Here is a 20,121-nt window from a genome sequence, read left to right as displayed (position 1 = left end):
CCTGTAACGAAAAGCGAGATAATAATTAAAAAGTATGTTGACCGGACCTCTTTTGTTGATATTCTCTGAAAATATGAATCAAATCTATTCAGTACTTTCCGAGATCTTTCCGGACATACATACAGACAAACAGACAAACAGACAAAAATTCTAAAAATCATATTTTCGGCATCGGAATCGTTCGTAGACCACCCTCCAATTATTCTTTTTTTTTAATTTTCAATGTACAGTTTTCACTTTTCTACAATTTTATTATATGTATATAGATTGCTTACCTTGTTTAAAAAATGAGTGGTCGATAACGGTAGACCCATGTATCTGATAATTTAAAAGTGTTGCAGTGCCCATGCAGTTAAATTAACGGATGTTTATAAGGAATTAAGTGACAATTGGTGATGAAAATCACCATGGGAATCGGTCCCAAAAAGCTTTTCAAAATATTTATCTTTGTGACAGATCCGATCAGACTGGAAATGACTTAGGTACGTTTAACAAAAATCAAGGTTATCAGTCAACAAGAACTATACGAGCAACTTGGAAACAGAAACAAGTAACTAAAAATATAAGTCTTAAGATTTATCCATACATATGTACGACATGTCAAAGGGTTTTATCTGGCAATAAAACATAAAAGTCAAACTTCGGCCGGCTCAGTTGAACAAACCTCGAAAAGAAACATTGTTTAAGAACTATAAACGTCTTTATTGTAAATGTTTGAGATGGCCGGCGGCGTGTTCCGGTGACAACGGAAAACCGGATCAAACATTATCCGATACTTTAGAAACATACCTACTTACTTTGAAGCTCTAAATAATGTCAACTGATTTTTGTTTTTATTGTTTTTAAAAGCGATTGATTCGTTGTAAAGTTATTTTTACTTTATTTGATCCAGCTAAATAAAAATCATTGTGTCTGTTAATATTCTACGACTTGGCATAGCAATCTCTTGGCAATCTACCATCGCTGCCTATTTTAAGGAGGATTGGTGATTCCATATTTCAGTACTTTTATGGGTTCCAGGTTTCATCCTTGTTTTCCTTGGCTGTCCATCAACAACTCACATTTACTATGAAAATAACACAATAGTGCATGTTTATCTTTATTGATTTAGAACCTTCAAATCTGTAAGTAAACAGTGATAGAATAGAGGTATTACCGATACCGATCAATTCAGCTATGTAAAATACATTGTTTCTCAATTTCATGTGCTTTATATTTGTATATTTAGCAGGGTAATTATCAATTTCAAAAAACTGTGTAGTAAAAATCTTTAGGAATCCAGTGCATCTGACACTAGTGGTTAAAAACTCCGAGACCAAGTTTCTCAACCATACAAAAACGTCCTCTCAATAATCCTAAAATATGTAAGAAAAATTGTTTACTCCCGTTAAAGCCTAGCTCAGCGATACGTCCGCCTCCAGGCCGACCTTATCTTTAAGTGGGCATCGTCAACGAAATTAACATAATCCCCCTTTCGCAATAGGTTTTACATTTCTAAGCATTTTCAACTGTTTAACGGTTATTGAACGATGATAAGAGTCCAGTTATCATAATAAGGGGACTTAGTTACTACTACTGTTGCTCGCGCTATAGTTGTGAGATTGGTGTAGAAAAAATAAGCTATTTAAATCCAAGAGCGATGTAGTTGATGGTTCGGACTTTGGTGTTATTTTTGTCTTCAATATTTAAAGTGTTTTTATTAGAAAGCTTTTTATGAAAGCTCAACTCAAGTGTGGTAGTCGTCTTATTATTCCACTAACTTCACTATAGTTTTAATTAAACCCTCTAACTAGTAACAATTAAAAGTTTTTGAATTACTGTAAACGCTTGTAAGTCGGTTTTCTCAACGTAATTAAGACGTCATTTAGTTTTCGTACACAATGTTATAAAAACTCTCTTGTCTCGTTTGTTGAATACAATTAAAACTTTAAAACAATAACTTGTTTTAACTTTCAAAGCGTTTTATAAAGTGCTGAACAAATTATTTTATTAGGTAAACCATAAAGTTCCCAGTAGTCTTTTTTGTAGTCGAATAAAAGAGTTTTTGTTGTTTTTGCCTTTGTCCCTAAGTTGAACTGTGCTTTTGCTTCAGGTACATTATAAGTTAGGCCACAATAAAAAATCCACAAGACTGGCTAACTGAGAATAATAATACAAAGTTTTATAAATATATCTTATATATGTATATCTATATCTTTTACAATATATCTTATCGTAACAATAAACATTAAGATAGAGAAACATTTAAGGTAGGTTAAACTATTTTTATTTTAACTTAATTGCAAATTAAATAAAATTACAGTGAGACGCAAACTAAGCTTAGCTTAAACTCTAAAAAACTCTGTAACACTAATCTTCATATAACTTGCAATGTGAATATCTAACTGTCAAACAATTGTTATCAACCTAAAATATTATGACTTAAAATTTGTCAATCACCCTGCAGGAAGTTAAAGCTATCACTTTGTCTTTAGCCCAATGAAATATCTCCAAAAACTATTATCTCTAGGAGTACATTTCGTGATTTACGACCCAAGCATAAGTCATGAAATTCTTTGATTCCGGTTTGAAACTAAAATAATATGAACTTCGTCAATATGCACTCAAAGAGCTCTCAACCACAGAACATTAATTTAACGTTCGAGTCTTGTAATCAGGTGCAATCGACATAAAACTAACGCAACCATAGTATTTCAACTCCAATTAAAACAAACCGGCAACTGTATTAGCAGAGGCTGGGGTGGCGAGTGTCGGATTAAATTTAGATTAGAGCAGGCAAAGGTTCCCTACACAAGGACGCATGAACTCCAATACACTGTGAGAGTGGTATTAGTGAATGCCGTTTGCAACTTAAAGGAAACTGGAAAGTTCCTAACACACACATTTGAATTGTGGATCTATAAATGGGAATATTTTGTTTGCATCAGCTTGTTTTGTGCGGTTTGAAGTTTCATTAGCTTAGACTTTTATTATAAAAGCAAATGCATTTTTGTTGTTCTGGAAATAAAGTTCGAATATGCTTTTCTTTCTTTATTTTTGTATATGTTTATTTCAAACTTAACTAGGTATGAAGCATTTTTATAAAACTAAAGTTTTTCAGAACATGAATACCTGAATGGTTTACCATCAAAACCTACAGAATTAAAATTACAAAATATTCGATTCCGAAGTTCAAATTTCTTTATTAAAAAGCGTGATACTCTCAATACGCCGGTAACGAATGCAAATAACTACCGCTACACAGACGCTATTGATGCGACAGATTCAGCTGTCGGTGCGACGCAGCCTCGTTAGCGGCGCCCTTCACCTTTCATTGACAGACGCCGACATAATACTGGATGCATTAACTACAATATATTCAATCCAATTTTATTTAAGCTGTTCAACTTTCCTTTGAAATCGTAGTTTCATAGACGCGTAGCGTAGTCGCGTAGCTCGGGTAGTATTCGTAGAATCGTAGCTTACCGCGCATAGCTACGATTTGTGCCTACGAAATTACGTAGTCGAATAGCTGTCAGCATAAAAGTGACGTGTCTATTTCAAGTCTTGGTAATGTACAAGAACCTTAAGCCTAAGCTGCAACTGTACAAAGTGGGTGGTCACAGGTTAAGCTACGTCATAATGAGTTGCGCCGTGCTTCGGAAGGCACGTTAAATTGTGGATCCCGGCTGTGCTGACTGTTGTATACATCTTTGAGAGTCTTACGGGTAGTTAGAAATTATTACGGGTAGTTAAAAGTATAACAACCAGTCCTACTAAGGGGTATCGTGTTGCCCAGGTAACTGGGTTTAGGATGTCAAGCACTGGCACTTTTCTGCACCTGGTTAGACAGGAATCCAACCCCAACATAGTCGGAAAATGCTAGGATGGTAATTTCAGTTACTCTCACAGTTTCACTACCAAACTGTTCTAACAATCCCACTTGCTTTTAACAGTAAACTCCAAGTTACCAAATGACGTCATCTACATAAACAGTTTACATCTCGCTCCGCTTTACATCCGACATCGAACGATCAATTCAAACGGTTATCATGTTAAACGAGAGCCTCCTAAATTTAACGTTCGTGAAGTGATGAGGCCATTACTCGGATGTAAGAAGTCTTTAATACATCTGTTTTATTGTTACACGATAAACGTTATTATTACCCCGTTATTGTAACGTGTTCGGTTTATGAGCGAATTTTACATATTAATCATAGATGTAATGTTTTGTTGGAGTGGCAGTCGTTATCTATGTAGTTTCTTCTTATCTTTATTGGAGGACAAATAAAGGAATTCGTGTATTGTTAGGGAACGTGATATTGAACCCAATATTTGAAAAGGTATGACCTGATACATAGTACTTAAATATTTGACTCGAAGTTAAGACTTACAAGCATTGCACTCGTTACTCTTTACAAATATCACATATTTATTTCTTCTCTAAATCACGACGCAATAAAGTTTATGTAGAGACTGCTGTCCGATGTAGATGAAACCTATGTTGCTAGTTGTTAAATATATTACATAAAAAACAGTATTTTTTTTTTTAAATCTCTTTATTTAAGGAATCAAAATATGTCAACGAACTAGGAAACCACATTACAAAAAAAATCATAGTTAAAAATTGTCATTCTACTCTATTCACTCGGTTTTTCTTGTATGTTTGTTTTTTTTTTCCATGTAGATAACAGAAAATCAGAATTAATGGTGATAAATGTTCGTCCAATAGATTGTCAAGCTGCCTAACGATTGCCCTTGATTCATAGCGAACGTAAATCGTTCCGATTGTAATATCACTTCGAAACTTTGATGGATTCCACAATTTTTGCCAACCGTTCATCAATCGTATTGATTTCAAACGACTTTTTGTATTCTATGGACGGTGTAGATATATACAATTTTTACAATCTTCTTTACCTTTTAAAATATCAGCCTGCTTGAACCAATACTGTCCACTTCTCAGAATTTTGTTTCCATTTATTATGAAGTAATCATCTATACTCTATACTCTATACTAATATATGAAGCTGAAGAGTTTGTTTGATTATTTGTTTGTTTGAACTCGCTAATCTCAGGAACTACTGTTTCAAATTGAAAAATTATTGTATTGAATAGACCATTTATCGAGGAAGGTTTTAGGCTATATACCATCACGCTGCGACTAACAGGAGCGAAGACACAATGGAAAATGTGGGAAAAACGGAAAATTATTAATCTTCGAGGGCTTCCGTTCAGAAATTCCTAACCACGCGGACGAAGTCGCGCGCGACAGCTATTGTTCTTATAAACACATTTTTTGCTAAGAAGGTTTTCTCTCAATATTTGTACAAGACTCTAGTTAATCAAATTCTAAAGGTTCTAAAATGTGTGAAGCAATAAAACAACATGATACTGTGTATATTTTATATTGAAAATGTTCTCACACAAGCCTGAACAAGACAAAACGGATCTCGAAATAAATATATTGTGCAACAGGCAAAGTAACAAAGTTAACTTTAGATTAAACGTATTCGTGCATAAACGCTTCAACAAATAAACATGATATCAAATTATTGAGGTCAGTAATATAGCATCAAAGATTCCCGAGCGAGACGTTAGATCGCAGAACCGCGGCGTAAAACCTTTGGTACCCCGAAGCTGCGTTCTAGCACATCTGCCCACGCGGACTAAGTAGCTTCTGAATTAGTAAAAAAAAATTGGGCTGTCATGATTTCTGCCGCATATCTCATTAACTGGTAAAATTACTCAAGCTCTCCATTAGATATTGAAGCCGCGGCAGACTCAAAACTTGGTGGGATAGACTGGACTAACGTCCCGTAGCCCCTGACGGTAACCTGATAAAATGCAGAGAAATGGTAACCTCAGCCCAGCAAGGAGCACCACAGACTTATAGTAAAATAATAAGAAAAATAAGAAAAATTTACATCTCGAAGCCACTGGTAAGGCTGACGCACAACTGCGAAGCTAATATACATTGTGCCCTCAACCTAACATAACTTACTTAGTTTTCGAATAACACTACGTGCAGTGTAACTCAAAACTTAAAACAATCTTTAATAAAAGCGAAAAACAATCACGTTCTAAACATTGATCAGATAAGGCACTGGTGTGGCACGCCGCAGCGGTCCCGGCGCGGCGAACATCCAACTAACAACGCGATGGATCAACAAACTCATTCCAATAGAAATACATTCCAAACTTATGTTCGTAGAGCAGGCTTCAACAACAAAACATTATTAATAAACCCTAACTTTACTGATTTTGTCATCGTAACATTAAAGCAGGAAACAAAATCAGCTGATCCATTAAAAGTCCCGCACGAAATAAATTAAGAACGCGTTTGATCGTCAACACAAAAACGTTTACAGTTAGACAACAGACTGATACAGTGGACAGTCTATATTCGAACGTTAATAGGAAAACATTTGTAAAATAATGCGACTAGCATCACAAGTCGGAACTTATGTGACGTGGCGATGTCATTGTGACGAAATACAAATATCATAGGGGAGGATAGAAGGTTCAGCTTGATCAAAACTATATGAATACGAAGTTTTGTTTTAAATGTATTTTACAATAAGATCTCACACTAACAGAAAACCTAACCCTTTAAACACAACCCGGTGAAGAGACATCATCCAAAATATGGCGAAATCTTAACAGTACTATAAACATGTAATTCAGAAGTGCAACTGTCCTTACATCGCTACACATGGTGATATAGAGAGCGAGTTATCGCACTCCACAGATAAACAGCACCTGTATTACGTATTCTTTATCAGTGTATTGAACCTTCTCATTCGTCTGTGTTGCGAGACAGGTGGGACAGTCCTGCCATTGTCGAAGTCGTTGACCGACACATCCGCGCGGGATATTTGTTTCCGACTTATAATATTAATATGAATGATGTGTTATAATTATCTCGTCTACTATTTTGTTCGCGTAGATGTAAAGGTGAATAATACCTTATACGTCATTGTCATAATTAACATAGCAAGTTGACATGAGATGTGAGAAACGTTTTCCGTTTCATCATCTACGTTTGTAATTTTTTGTGTTAAGGTAACTCATTCAATTTGAGGCGCTTGTCAATGTCGTTAAAAAAGCGAATAACTTGAGGATACAGTATAGTATCCTGTATCAGGGATTTTAATAAGAAATTGAAGTAAAAAATGGTCCTTAACGTTGTAAGCCATCCGAAAAGTATAAAAAAAACTATATAACTATATAATACCAAAGTAATGTACTTGTATAAAAGATTTCTCAGGAAGTAAGACACCTCCATACAGATTGTGTAAGATTACTCCATGCACCAGTAACCAGTATAACTCGCATGTCGCAATAGCTTATCTTTTAACTTCACAACTTTTTCGACATTATGTGATTCGCTTTAAAAAAGCAACGCTGAAATTTTAAGGAAAACATTGGCAAAAAACTGTGTACATTAGAATTTTTTCGTAAACATGTTTTGGTGAAGTTATTTTTGGATACTGTTTTGGTTTTCTCACTTTTTCTTGGTCTGTTGAAATTTTAAAACATTGTTATAGGAAAGATTAGTGTATTTTTTCTAAACGTAGTAATTTTTATTAAAACCCAATGTTTTATATAAGTGGAATAAATTTATTAATACGAGTCACTCTTTCGCAGGTCAACGTCAACATCTCGCGTGGATGTTATTGACGCAGTGGACGCAGGGTGACTGCCACAGAATGACACTGAAATCATGACCGTGACAGGTTTAACAAAATAAAACCCCGTTTCTACTTTATCCTCTTTTATATTTTATAATATGTATGTTTACCTTATTCGATCTCCTTTATAAATTAATGTTCAACGTAAAATCGCACAGTAATATTTCTTGCAAGAATGTATTTAGAACTCCCCACGCACGTAGTCAGCTGATCGATAAGAACCGTTGGTCGGTGAGTTTCGCCAAAATTCACAGCGGACTGTTTGGCTTTCAAATTAACATTATTTCACGTCAATGTAAACAATTCTATGGTAACATCAATTCGTTTAGTTTTTAAATGAATTCAAAAAGCGATGAGTATACTCGTTTGAACTGGATTTCGTTAAAGTTATGCTGACGACAGTTTTTTTTTGACGATTCGATAATAGCAATTGGTCAGCTGGTCGCGACCTCGGCCTAAATTCTTAGTTTTCCTAGGGCCTAGATTTACCGAAACTTGACCAGTTTCAAAACGTGTATAATTAATCGGAGCTGTGATTTATAGACTCGTTCTTATTTATTTTGCTCGACTTACTTGACAGAAGTGTAAAATCGGCTCTAGAATCTGCTTGAATTATTGTTGGTCATTCGGCAATGTCTTTCACAGGAGAATCTCTAAATGTGATCTCCAAAAGAGGAAAATGTAGTAGTAGTTTCAGTACTTCTAACAGCAGTAGCACTGACACTCAACAAAAAAATGTTTTTAAGAGCACGGTAAACTAAGCCATTGAAGCTCCAAAGCTGATTATAAGCGCCATCAAAATATAAACGGGAAAATAGCAATATTTCGGATTTAGGTTCAAAGATCATAGTTATTTTTCAGCGGCGAACATCACTTTTTATATGTGAACGTGTTTGGGTCGGTCAAACTGGACTTTCGACTCTACCCCATGTAACATCGCGAAATGACTAATAGTTCTTTGAAGTACGAATGAGTATCGTAAGATATTAGATAGGTATTACATTATTATATTTAAAAAGACGGATGTTAGGAGGAAAATTCAAGTTTTTATCGGATATTGCCTGTTTATCTAACAAGAAACTGTACAGTAGTAAAGGAAAAAATCTCAGTGATAAATACTTTTCGAGAGACATCGAGGTTCACACAGGCCAAAATCTTGCAGTAACTCTTGGCTCCAGATGAGTATTTTAAATTACTAGTAACATCTCTAGACAGGACTAATGTTTGACTTTCTGCGACTTTCGTTTATTTTAGGATCGAATGATAAATACAATTTTACTGAAAAAAGGTACCTCCACGTATTACGTGCGCAGCTTTAAAACTCCGAACTTATATGGCCGTCTCTGAATATTTAATGTACCTACATACGTGACGTCATTCGCTATGCCGCCTTCATGTTTTGGCACAACGTCGGGATATCCCACGACCGTCGAGTCATATAGAATAGGGTTGGTTGCTGGCCAATCGTGTCAAGTTTAAGGGCATTTCGTATGGCGCCAGAGACGATTATTGTAAAAGTTTATTGGAAACAATTCATACTAATCGAGGAGATTCGTTTTAAAATGTTGTCATGCGTAGGGACTAAGTGAAGATACGGGAATTGTGGCCCAAAGATGAACACAACACCGTAATGTAAATGCCAACAAAGTTGATATATTGTGAAGGTTAATGTAGGAAGTCATATTGTTTTGACGGAGACTAGGCATAACAGGAGGACAGTCCAAGAAAAGATTATATTTATATCATTAAACACTGAACTGTTTCCTTTATTGCGACAAAAAATCCACTAATGACCTTAAAAATAATACAAGGCCTTATATTTTCCTTATCTAATGGCATGCCATCAAGCAACGACTATAGGCCTATAAATAGAGTCGATAGCTCGCAGATCGATACAGCACATGCAAGCATACGTAAAGAGCAAGGCAAGGTCTATGGTGTTAGGAGACCTTCGACCTTGGCGCACAACCTGCGTCACTGGTTCCTATCGATAACGTATTAACAGTGTAACATTGGCTTCAGATAATCATCACTCGAGTAAAAAGCATTAACAGGTAAATATTGACGTAAGTTGTACACGTGGAATCTAATGATGACACCGTTATTAATAATTTGTACTAATTTGCTTCATCGATTTTACCAGAATATTTCCACTGAGTTTTTAAACGGAACACAGAGATACAAAAAATGTGTCTTCTCATTGAGGTCACAGTAATTTTTCCTTGATTCCCAATGCAATCAGCTGATATAAAGAGTGATAATGATCAGATACAATCGGTTAGCAACGCAACGAGGCCTATACCGGGCCTGTGTCGCTAACCGGGCGGCCTTGTGTGGCACGCATCCTCTGCCATTGTATCCATGTTAATTACATGTTGAATATCACGCCTAATCCTTGTCGATCTATACTCTATATAAACATGTCCAGGTCCACACATATAAATGATAAAAGGCCGGTTACATAAATACTTAGTAAAACCTCTATTTGATAAGTTGTGGGCTAAGCAAAAACGAAAATTACTCCTTAAAAGATGAATTACGGCATCCAAGGAGATTACCTCAACGACCAGACCATTACCATGATGAATTTTCATGACGATTCAATATAACCTCCTGAAACGGCCAGCCGACAAAGTATTTTAAGGGACAGTAAAGTAAACCATTAGTAAGCAGAATTCGGAGGTATAGGACGACCTCACGATACTGTCAGCCTGGCCGTAAAACGTGGCCTTTTATGATGCTGTAAAAAATATTGTAAGGCTAACATCGGAGCTGCTTCGTTAAGTGTTATAAAACGCTTAAAGAAACTAGAACAACCGAACCAGAGAGAACTGGCTCAAGCGTTCTCAACGAGACTTTATTTAGTGTAATTTGGCTTGTTTCTACAAAAATAAAAGTACTCCAAAACCGAATGAAATATAAATACTAATCTATACCGCATTATAATCATCGGATTCCTTGGTACAACGTATTTCCCCAAGAATGTAACTAGTCTTTCTAGCCAGAATGTTCTATATTATCTTAATAAAAAACATAATAATTTATCGATTCTATGACTGATAGTATTGTATGAGGTGTATCAATGACACAGATAAGTATTTAGTAATATAAAAATAAACGAAAATACATAAGCTGTTTTCGTAGTGAGAACCTTTGTATAGAATTGTCAAAATATGGTGCAAATCATATTTGAAAAGAATCGTGACTTAACAATAATTCGAAAGCTAGGTTTACGTATTATATTTAATTTTTTGAAACATTTATAAGTATCTTCGATAAACGGATGTGCTCTGACGTGATCAAATATCTTTGATCAAGCCTGGTTGTAAATGAAAGCAGATAACATTATTTTTCAGCTTGTAGATATGTTCAGAGAAAAACACACAAAGTTACACTGTACACATTCAAGTACAACTCAGTCGCTTAGACGTTAAGTATATTCTAGGGAAAGTAAGTGTAGGCGAACGGCTAAAATTATTCATACTTGACTCATCAAAAGCAGGAACAAGCTGCCATAGCCTGGTGATGGTAAAGCGAAAACTAAGCATGACATCATAACAACTGTTTAAGTAGGAGATCACCATAATAGTTACAGTTATATCTCAATCAGAAATCTACAAATGTTGATAGCCCCAAAGCTTTGAGACAACAAGTTGTAATTTAGATACGAAGTAATTTCGACTTTGTCTGTGATTATCTGGGGTCAACGTATTTGGGAGCACAGCTTTACGTTACGATGTTATTTATTTGGACTGGAGTCGTAAAAATGTTGTTGACAGCAAAATTATTTTAGACGGTAGATTAATTACCGATTCAAGTTTGAAGTCTTCGTCGATACGAATAGATTTGGAACATGGCGTCGTTTTTATCATCACAATTCGGCTCGGATCAAGATTCGACATATCCACTATCCAGGCAATCTAATCTGTTTGTTTTGTTTGCATAATGACTTAACGATTTTCACATTCCTATCAGAGCCGTAATTACCCTTATTTTATTGCAAGCCAGACATCAATATATGTAGTGAAACATACCGCAAAGCAAATCCAACGCTTTAATTTGATAGCAAACTATTAATTGGAGCTCCAGTTAGACAAATTGTATCTATCATCGTGACGTGAGATTCTTGTCCTTATCGTTACCGGTTTGCACATGCATTCTAACAATAAAGCGATAAACCAACTTATCTTGTTCCTATTAAGGAAACGACATTGTCCCAGCGTCGCGAACATTGTCATTGACTTATAACCTTGCTGGTGTTACCGGGAGACTGACGTTATTTATTGACCTTTCGGTCTACGGTGGAAACAAAAGACACGCAGGTATGATGAGGGAGTGACGTCAGAATTTAACGTATCATGTAGATTTGGTGAAACCTCTTCAAATTGTGAGGTTATTGTAATAGTTGAGGCATCAATAAAACATTGGTGTCACGAGTTATTTCTTCCTGTTTTTGGAGTATCTACCTATGAAACATTTATTAAGGTTATAAATTTCGTCATGGGTATAAAATTTGTTTTTTCTGAAGAATGTTTAGCGTTGAACGCCCTAACAATTATTTAAAAAGCAAACATCATAAAAAATAGTAAATAAACTTATAGCGTTTCTTTTAGTTATTAAATTTTTGTAACATTTAATTATCGATACCAAACTTTTACTCGTCTTTCAAGAAAGTTGGCCTTTATTCTGATAAATAACCGTACAATATTACCGGCTTTTAGTGGGGCGGAACAGAAATCGACAGTAGACATCCAAAACCTCAAGATATTACGAATATTGATACGAAAAACGAGAGAAAATTATTTTCAAGATCAATTTAGCGAGAAAACCTATGTTTCTTTTTTAATGTTACTCCATTTAATTACTGCATATGTCTTATGTACGTATTAGATTATTGGTAATAATAGATACCATACATTTACCGTCATTATGTACGTAGGAGGAAGATAAGGGTGAGTGCGATAGAAAAACTAAGTTTAGCTGTAAAAGATGTACGTCGTGTACTGCAAAGCATGACAGAAAACTTAATGATGCCCTATGATTTAACATAAAGTACTGTCAATACCTCTGACGTGCATTCGACTGTTAGAACACAGCTTCGTGTTTACGTCAACACGTATTCATGTGCAAATTAAAATAAATATCAAAAATATTTAATGACGTCGTAAAAATTGTTTCTTGCATCGTGAAATAAACTATAATAATATTATTGATTCATTGGCCAGCCCTATGCACGCATAGAAGGAGGAAATTGCCTATTAGGTATGCCTATGGCATTCAATGTGCTGTGCTTTTATAGCCTAATGGAACACCAAATAAATTGTATTTAAACTTACAAAATATCCTGCTACTCTGACAACCATAGGATTTGTGGATGTGCCATACTTGTATAAAAAATGTTGACCATAACTTTTTTCACAAAATCTAGATGCCTAAACAAGGTCTGACATCAATTTCTCAGCATAGACAAATGGAAAAAGGTATCCCAATGTGTGTATTTCTACATGGTGGAACAATTTGAGCTCAATTATATTAATAATCCAGGTTATATTGAAGGTATTACCAAATAGGTAAATGAAATCCATGAATATTTTCATTGTTCAACTATGTCATACAACACAAACTAATTAACATTTTTTAAATGCATTAATATATTAAATGCAAGCAGATAAGGCTAAACAAACTATGTGCACTGCAGTGTTTGATAAAAAGGTACATTTGTTTTAGAAACCTCATGTAATAAAAGCCATATGACGTGCATCTGTTTCATATCCAAGGTTGTTAATTCTGTTTACAATCCTTATATTCTGTCTAGTCTTCCAAAGTATATGTTTTAATCATGTTAAGTTTGACTCAAAATAGTAATTAGCCTTTAGAGTCTTGCGGGAATCACATAAAGTCCTCCAAAAATTGAATTTGCTACAGGTTCAGTGTTCATACAAAGCTTTCTTTATGCTGTGTTTTTTTTTCTTTCAATATACCACATGTGTGTAGTAAAACATAAATAATAAACTTAATCAAGCTAAATCTTGTTTAAAGAAACTTGTCTATTACTTATTATTTTTAATCAAAAATTATCCCGTACAGAATAAACCACAGTTGCTGAGTTATAGTAAATAAATAATTTGTTACAATTAGAAAGTATGTTAATGTCTTTTCATAGTATTAAACAAATGTTTTTAACATTAGAAAGTTTATTCAACTTTTAAAGTTGTGTTGGCATACATTAAGTGAAAAGGAAACTTAAAAAAAAAAATTAAAGCAAAATTATATTTTTTATGGTGATTAGCACTCTAGATGCTTCAATAGGTACTTTGTTGCAATATGTTAGTTATCTACACTTTTCCTCTATGTCAAGTATGTCAACTGAGTTTATGTAGGTAATCAGGTTCAAAGGTTTAATGGTGTGTTAATGCAGTGGTGTGACAGTGGTTAGATGCATAACCCATTACAGCTAGAAATATTAGTGATAACATGAAACCTGATAATGAATGACTAGAGCAATAAAAACAATCAAACATTAATTAGGAGTGCAACATAACGCTAATACAAAGTAAATAGCACCAGGCACAAGGTTACTGGCGAGGTCTCCTGCAAGACACAGCAAAAACTAAGGTTATATGAAGTAAATCATAAAAACTTACACAATGATAAATGAGGATCTTTATCAACTACACAAGACACTATAAAATAACACTTTCGTCGTACAAAACGTACGGTGAGCACACGAATAACGGAATTAACTGGAGAGAACTTGATACTACTATCATCTGTAGATAATGTTTATCATATCACAGCCAACGTTAGCACAAAGAATATTCAACTTGCATACACGTGACGTCACAAAACAACCACCCAATTTGCAAATACACAACACAGACATCCGATAAAGCTGCTAATCGCGGCCTAAATACGATAAGTACGCGGCGCGCTACGTCAGCCCAGGCTCGCAACGTTTACTAACTACGGCGGACGGCTGCTCCGACCGGGTGAAGGTCTAACTTGCAGTCACACAGTCAGCGCTTGCTAGATAGAAAGTTAGTGACGGGCAAACATTAATGCAATATCAAAAAAACTTACCAAATAACAAGAATTGACTTTGTAATGATTGTTTATCCTTCAGTAAGACTTATATATGTAAATATATATCACACATTATAATGTTATCACTTTACACAACACGGTATCACACGATTTACTGTAAAATTTTGTTAGTTTTTCGTCTAAACAAAACAGTTTTTGACGAATTGACAATTATCGTTTTTATTCGTGACAAAATCAACATGTCTTCCAACAGGTCATCCGGTCATAAGATTATTTGATTAAGACGAGTGTAAAGATTTTTTCATACTAAATGCAACGACTGACTGTTTTATTATTTAATGTTTGTTACATGCTATATTAAAGCAATTATTGAATAGTAGAGACAAATTTACTTTTGAAAGTATCTCAATTTATAACATTAGAAGGTACTCTTTCCGCCTGGAAATGTACACTAATTTCCAATAGCTCGTTTACACGATTGTTGATGGTTGTTCTTATAATCATAAACGAATATTGAAAATGCTCAATAAATCTCCTACATAATTATAGCTTAGGTGAGCTGGTCTGAATAGTTAGAGCCTAGTCAGCCTAGATTCCTAGTCTAGACTAGGCATTACTTGCGTACAAAAAATAAGAAAGTTTAATATCCGATGCAATTATTTTGTAATAGAATTAAGTGAAAATTACTGCTATTAATCAAATGATAAAAAATGAATAACTTGTATAAAATGTGCAATTTATTAACAAAGGCATTTAGATGTTTTTGCCAAGTTTTCTCGTTTGCAGAATGGTAACATTACACTGAACCATAGAGTACTAGAATTCTGTCTGATTGACAGCAAGCAACCAGCCACAGACTACAAACATACTCTTAAACTTCGGAAAGAGCGAAATGAAACGGTCGTCCTACTAATGAAAATAAAGTATTGTTGTATTTGTTGTACGTAAAGTGGTAATATACAAGAAACATGAATACTTCCAATTTCGGACTAGAACCATTGCGTGGTAAATCTTCAGATACAGCGAAAACGTTTGTAAGTATGTTTTAAATTTAAGAACATCTAGGTTATGTTTGTCCTCAAATTAGAATATAAACATTTAAGTTATTTCAAAATTGAATCAAAATCCATGAAACCCGTATATCTTAACATATAATATGAAAAATACAAAAAAATCTAAGTATTATCATTATTCAAAGGTATTTATCTTACGTAGCCGCTCGTTTGTAGCTCATGGTTGGTGCCAATTTATTCGTACATTGTCCTATGCCATTGCTAGATAACTTGCTCTAAGTGTTATAAATTTCACATTGTTTTCTATTATTCACAGATTTTGCCTGATAAATGCGTATCAAAACATTTCGGTTGCGCATGGGGTCCAGGCAACAAGTTCACTATATACCCTCGCAGCCAAACGGTCAACAAGGCGACTCCTAAAGCACTCGACAACAGGCTATTCAATGTCCGTCAAGATGTCCTTCTTTTCACGCCGATCTTGCGGAAACTGGTCAACGAATCTAATGGAACATTTTTGTCCTTACAAAAAGTTGCAGAAGCAGCTAAAACAAATGATAATCAAGTAGAATTCTTGAAACTTTCCCGCCAATTCCGGTCAATCATCCGAGTATGTATTGAGGGTCTCCAGGAGGCAGCTTCGAAAGAACAGGATGGAGTTGCAAAGAACAGTTTGCAGTCATACATTACAATATTCTACTCTATTGAATGTATTTGGCATTTGTGTGAGATTTTGTTTATAGACAACATTCCTGGGGACATAGTGTTACCTTATTTGTTGGAGTGGGTGCGTTTCCATTTTCCCTGTCATGAGCAGACTGCTGCTGGCCTGCTGGAGGCTTGTGAGAGGGGCTCTGAAGAGAATGCAGAATATTGGGATACAGTAGTAGGCATGGTGGTGCAAGGGCGTGTGGATGTTGCCAGAGCTCTACTGAAACTTCATTCAGCTGGTGAGAGCAATGAGTTTAAACTGGTTGATAACTCTTTGCGAAGTATGCCAGTTTATAGTGTAAGTATGCAATAAACTTTTAATGAATTGAATATGTTTATGCATAATACAATCAAAATTAATTGCATATTTTTGTTTTAGGTATATGGAGGTATATCTACAGGAGAGTTCACTATATCATGGAAGCACTGGCAAGCTGAGTGTAGGTCTAAGCTTAGTAGCAGGGTACTTGCCTCACAGCCTAACCTGGAGCTTATCATGAGGGTAACTGTCTCTGCATTTATTTGATGATAAGATAATGGAAATATTAGTTCTTTAAAAATCAAACCTCTGGAAGTTCCTCCCAATTTTCAATTTGATTTGATGATGATCATATTTTGTTTGATCAAATTAATGCATAATCAATTTTGGTATATACAGTTAAAACTATAATTACGCTGTTAACCTGTCATAAATTAACCTAGACTCACCGAATTACAGATAATAATCGGTGACTACACAGCTTTCGAGTCGATCCGCAGCAAGTACTCATCCTGGTTCGACATTCTGGGTGGCTGGGTGCTGTTCACGGCGCCGTGGTCGCGGCGACACGAGCTGGGCGCGGCGGCCGCGGCCTGCGCTGGCATGGCGCCCGCCAACAGGTCACATCTGGATGACATGGTGCGGGCTCTGCTGGAGGGAGACTTGCATCAGGTAAGGTTTCAAGAAAATTAAACAAATTGGCTCATTGTTGGTGTCTTTGAACACATACAAGTTTTATGTAAAGCTGTATTGAAATTATGAATGCCAAGCCAAGTGAATTACTTAATCATGACTAATGAGGCCACATAGGCAAGTATATTAATGGGTTTAAAAAAAAGCAATCTATGCTACATTTCCCATGGATGTCAACATTACGCAGCTGCTGAAGCATTAGTGAAATATTTATATAAATATTTCATTCCACATAATAATTCAATCAATAGTAAAAATAAAGTGCTCACCTCTTGTTCTAGGTTATTCATGAAATACAACAGATATCAGATAATGGCTGGTTTGCCACCCACCTCACTGACATTTTATTCCACTGTGGCAAACTCAAAGTTTTGGATAAACATCAAACCAAGTAAGTTGTGGTTATTAATGTACTTAAAATAATGAAATGAGTTTACACAGGAAAAGAGTAATGTTATTATTGGTATTTTTTTTAAAGAACCAATTTATTTTCTAGCGTCACATCCCGCCTTCGTGATAGCTTAATCCTAGAATATGGGTCTCTACTAATGGAACACAAGTCACTCTGGTCTGTAGGTCTGTCCTACCTGGCCTCATGTCCACCAGAAGGCTTGAGAAGAGCTGAACTGTTACTAGAGAGGATACCAGTGGATACAGACGCTAAAGCTATGAGGGTGATTGCTGAAGCCAAGAAACATGGCTTGTCTAGTGTCGGTAAGTCATTTTAATGTATTATGCCTAATATAAGTAGCTTGCAAAGTAAAATCTAAGGTCTTTAATTGTGGCGGTTTCTACGAAACAAACTCGCATAAGTATAGTGTAATTTTTGTTATGCTTGTGTGAGTTTGCTACACACCAGCAGAAATGCCAATGCAATTTATTTGTTCGGGCATGTCGCTGTCACTGAGTGTCGCCGGTCTTAATGGTTCGTTTGATTAGTAGTGTATGGCATGTAGTAACCGGAGCCCTGTTTGCAGCGTCGCAGGTGTCCCGCTGCCGCTGCGCGCAGGCGGCGGCGCGCGCGCGGGCGGGCGGCGCGCTGTGCTGGGCGGGGCGCGCGCGCTGGGCGGCGGGCGCGGCGCGGGCGGCGCGCGCCTGCCTCACGCACTACGCGGCGCGCGCCGAGCTGCCGGCGCAGGACCTGCTGCTCACCGCCGGCAGCTCCATGCTGCTGTCCGACACTCTGCTCTTCCTAGGTACGATACACTATTACTGCGTTACCTCGGGCCTATATGTACAAAAGTACAGTTAGTACTTCTTTACTTTTAGCCGGTTTATTAGTCACAAGTCAAAAAAAGGAAATTCACAATTACAGACTGCCTCACATTACATGAAGTTCATTTTACATTTCAACCTTCCAGTCTGTCTGTACCATCCAGTTTTGTATATAACTGGATGGTACAGACAGACTTTAGATCTTTAATTTTAAAGAAATTTTCTGGTTTCATGTTTCCTTAAACCATTGTAATGCTTTATCATTTGATATTTAAAATTCTTTTTACAGGTAAATACTGTGACTTCCATCGGCTTTACAAATCAAGAGAATTCAAAAAGGCTGCTCAACTACTGGTGTCCCTGATCACATCGAAAATTGCTCCCGAATAGTAAGTTTAATCTTTCTAAATATAATGTATGTATGTCACTGAACTAAATAGTTGGACTGACTAGAATGTTTGTCCTTTTTATGCTTTTGGGTAACACCCTAGGTGGATTAGATTGACAAATCACACGGAAGAACGACGATCGCCAGATCAGATAGTTTGTTATAGTGCTTACTCCTAACAAACCATGACAATTTGTGTGCTTTATTACATTGCATAAACATTTTAACAGTAGATGTTTGTTTATATAACACATTCCTGGTTTGTTTATTGTACAACAGAGATGACTGTTAAAACTACAGAGTAGAACATTCTTTTGATAAAAACTCTTCTAAGAACTATTAAAATGTTGTGTTACGACAGTGAGTCAGGACACTTAACAACAAGCTGTATCTCATGAACAGTGATATACAGTTAAAACTTTCGTAAATAATTTTCATTCCTGAGTGGCAAATTAATCTTTAAGCCTTTTTGCCTTATAACACTCTGTGTCGGACGTGCGACTCGCACTTGACCTGGTTTTTACAGTTTTTCGTATAGTATATCCCTTTTGTTTCAGTTTCTGGGAAACCCTTCTTTTAGATACATTACCACTCCTTGAATCTGATGAGCCCGTGTTCACGTCTAACGACACGTACGAGATCATGCTGTGCCTAGAGCTGCGGTCCTCAAGCCTTGAGGGTGAGAAAGCTGATCTGATGCGGCTGGCGCTGGCCCGCAACCTCGCCCGCACTGCCCTGGCCGAAGGCGATGGGGCCGACGAAGGAGGACAATGATTGTTCAGGAGAAACCAGCCATGGAGCTCTGTGCTTACCAGTGCGCATAGTCAAATTGTATGGGATATTATCAAGATGGACTAAAATCAAGTTAAACTGTATGAAAGTTATCTCAAAATGTGTAGTAAGAAAAGATTAGAACATTCTGTCTTGGTAGGCTTCCAAAGAACCTCATATACATTCATTTATCCGAGTGTGTATTGCTGCCAACATGTTTATTCGATCTTTAATTTGATCCTATGATGAAATGATAACTTTCACAGCCATTTCACAGTTCAATAAGACTTGATAGAATGTGCTTAGGATAAGTTACTTATAAATAATGATGCTAAGTAATGGTGATAATGTTAT

The 20,121-nt window shown here is 36.0% G+C and overlaps 2 protein-coding genes across 5 annotated transcripts in view; one reads left to right on the top strand and one right to left on the bottom strand.

Moving 5' to 3' along the window:
• The window catches only part of LOC113492238 (epsin-1), a 35,625-nt gene extending 20,459 nt beyond the window's left edge, over positions 1-15,166 (bottom strand). For 2 of the 4 annotated variants that reach the window (XM_026869620.1, XM_026869616.1), the window contains exon 1: positions 14,318-14,717. The gene's annotated coding sequence lies outside the window, so the exon portion shown is untranslated. Of the gene's footprint in view, positions 1-14,317; positions 14,718-14,753 lie in introns of those variants that run through there. The other 2 variants (XM_026869617.1, XM_026869618.1) reach the window with 2 other exon arrangements.
• Positions 15,167-15,541: 375 nt separating this feature from the next.
• On the top strand, positions 15,542-20,109 carry LOC113492237 (nuclear pore complex protein Nup85). The gene is made up of 9 exons (XM_026869615.1): positions 15,542-15,751; positions 16,047-16,739; positions 16,821-16,943; positions 17,160-17,372; positions 17,675-17,784; positions 17,890-18,107; positions 18,371-18,589; positions 18,898-18,997; positions 19,554-20,109. Exons 1-9 carry the CDS (start codon positions 15,686-15,688, stop codon positions 19,768-19,770), a joined length of 1,959 nt encoding a protein of 652 aa, XP_026725416.1. The 5' UTR covers positions 15,542-15,685; the 3' UTR covers positions 19,771-20,109.
• Positions 20,110-20,121: the final 12 nt, after the last annotated feature.

Source organism: Trichoplusia ni, chromosome 3, assembly GCF_003590095.1.
Source record: "Trichoplusia ni isolate ovarian cell line Hi5 chromosome 3, tn1, whole genome shotgun sequence".
Taxonomy (NCBI): domain Eukaryota; kingdom Metazoa; phylum Arthropoda; class Insecta; order Lepidoptera; family Noctuidae; genus Trichoplusia; species Trichoplusia ni.
Note: the sequence above shows the minus strand (reverse complement) of the source record. Positions and strands in the feature narration are given on the sequence as shown.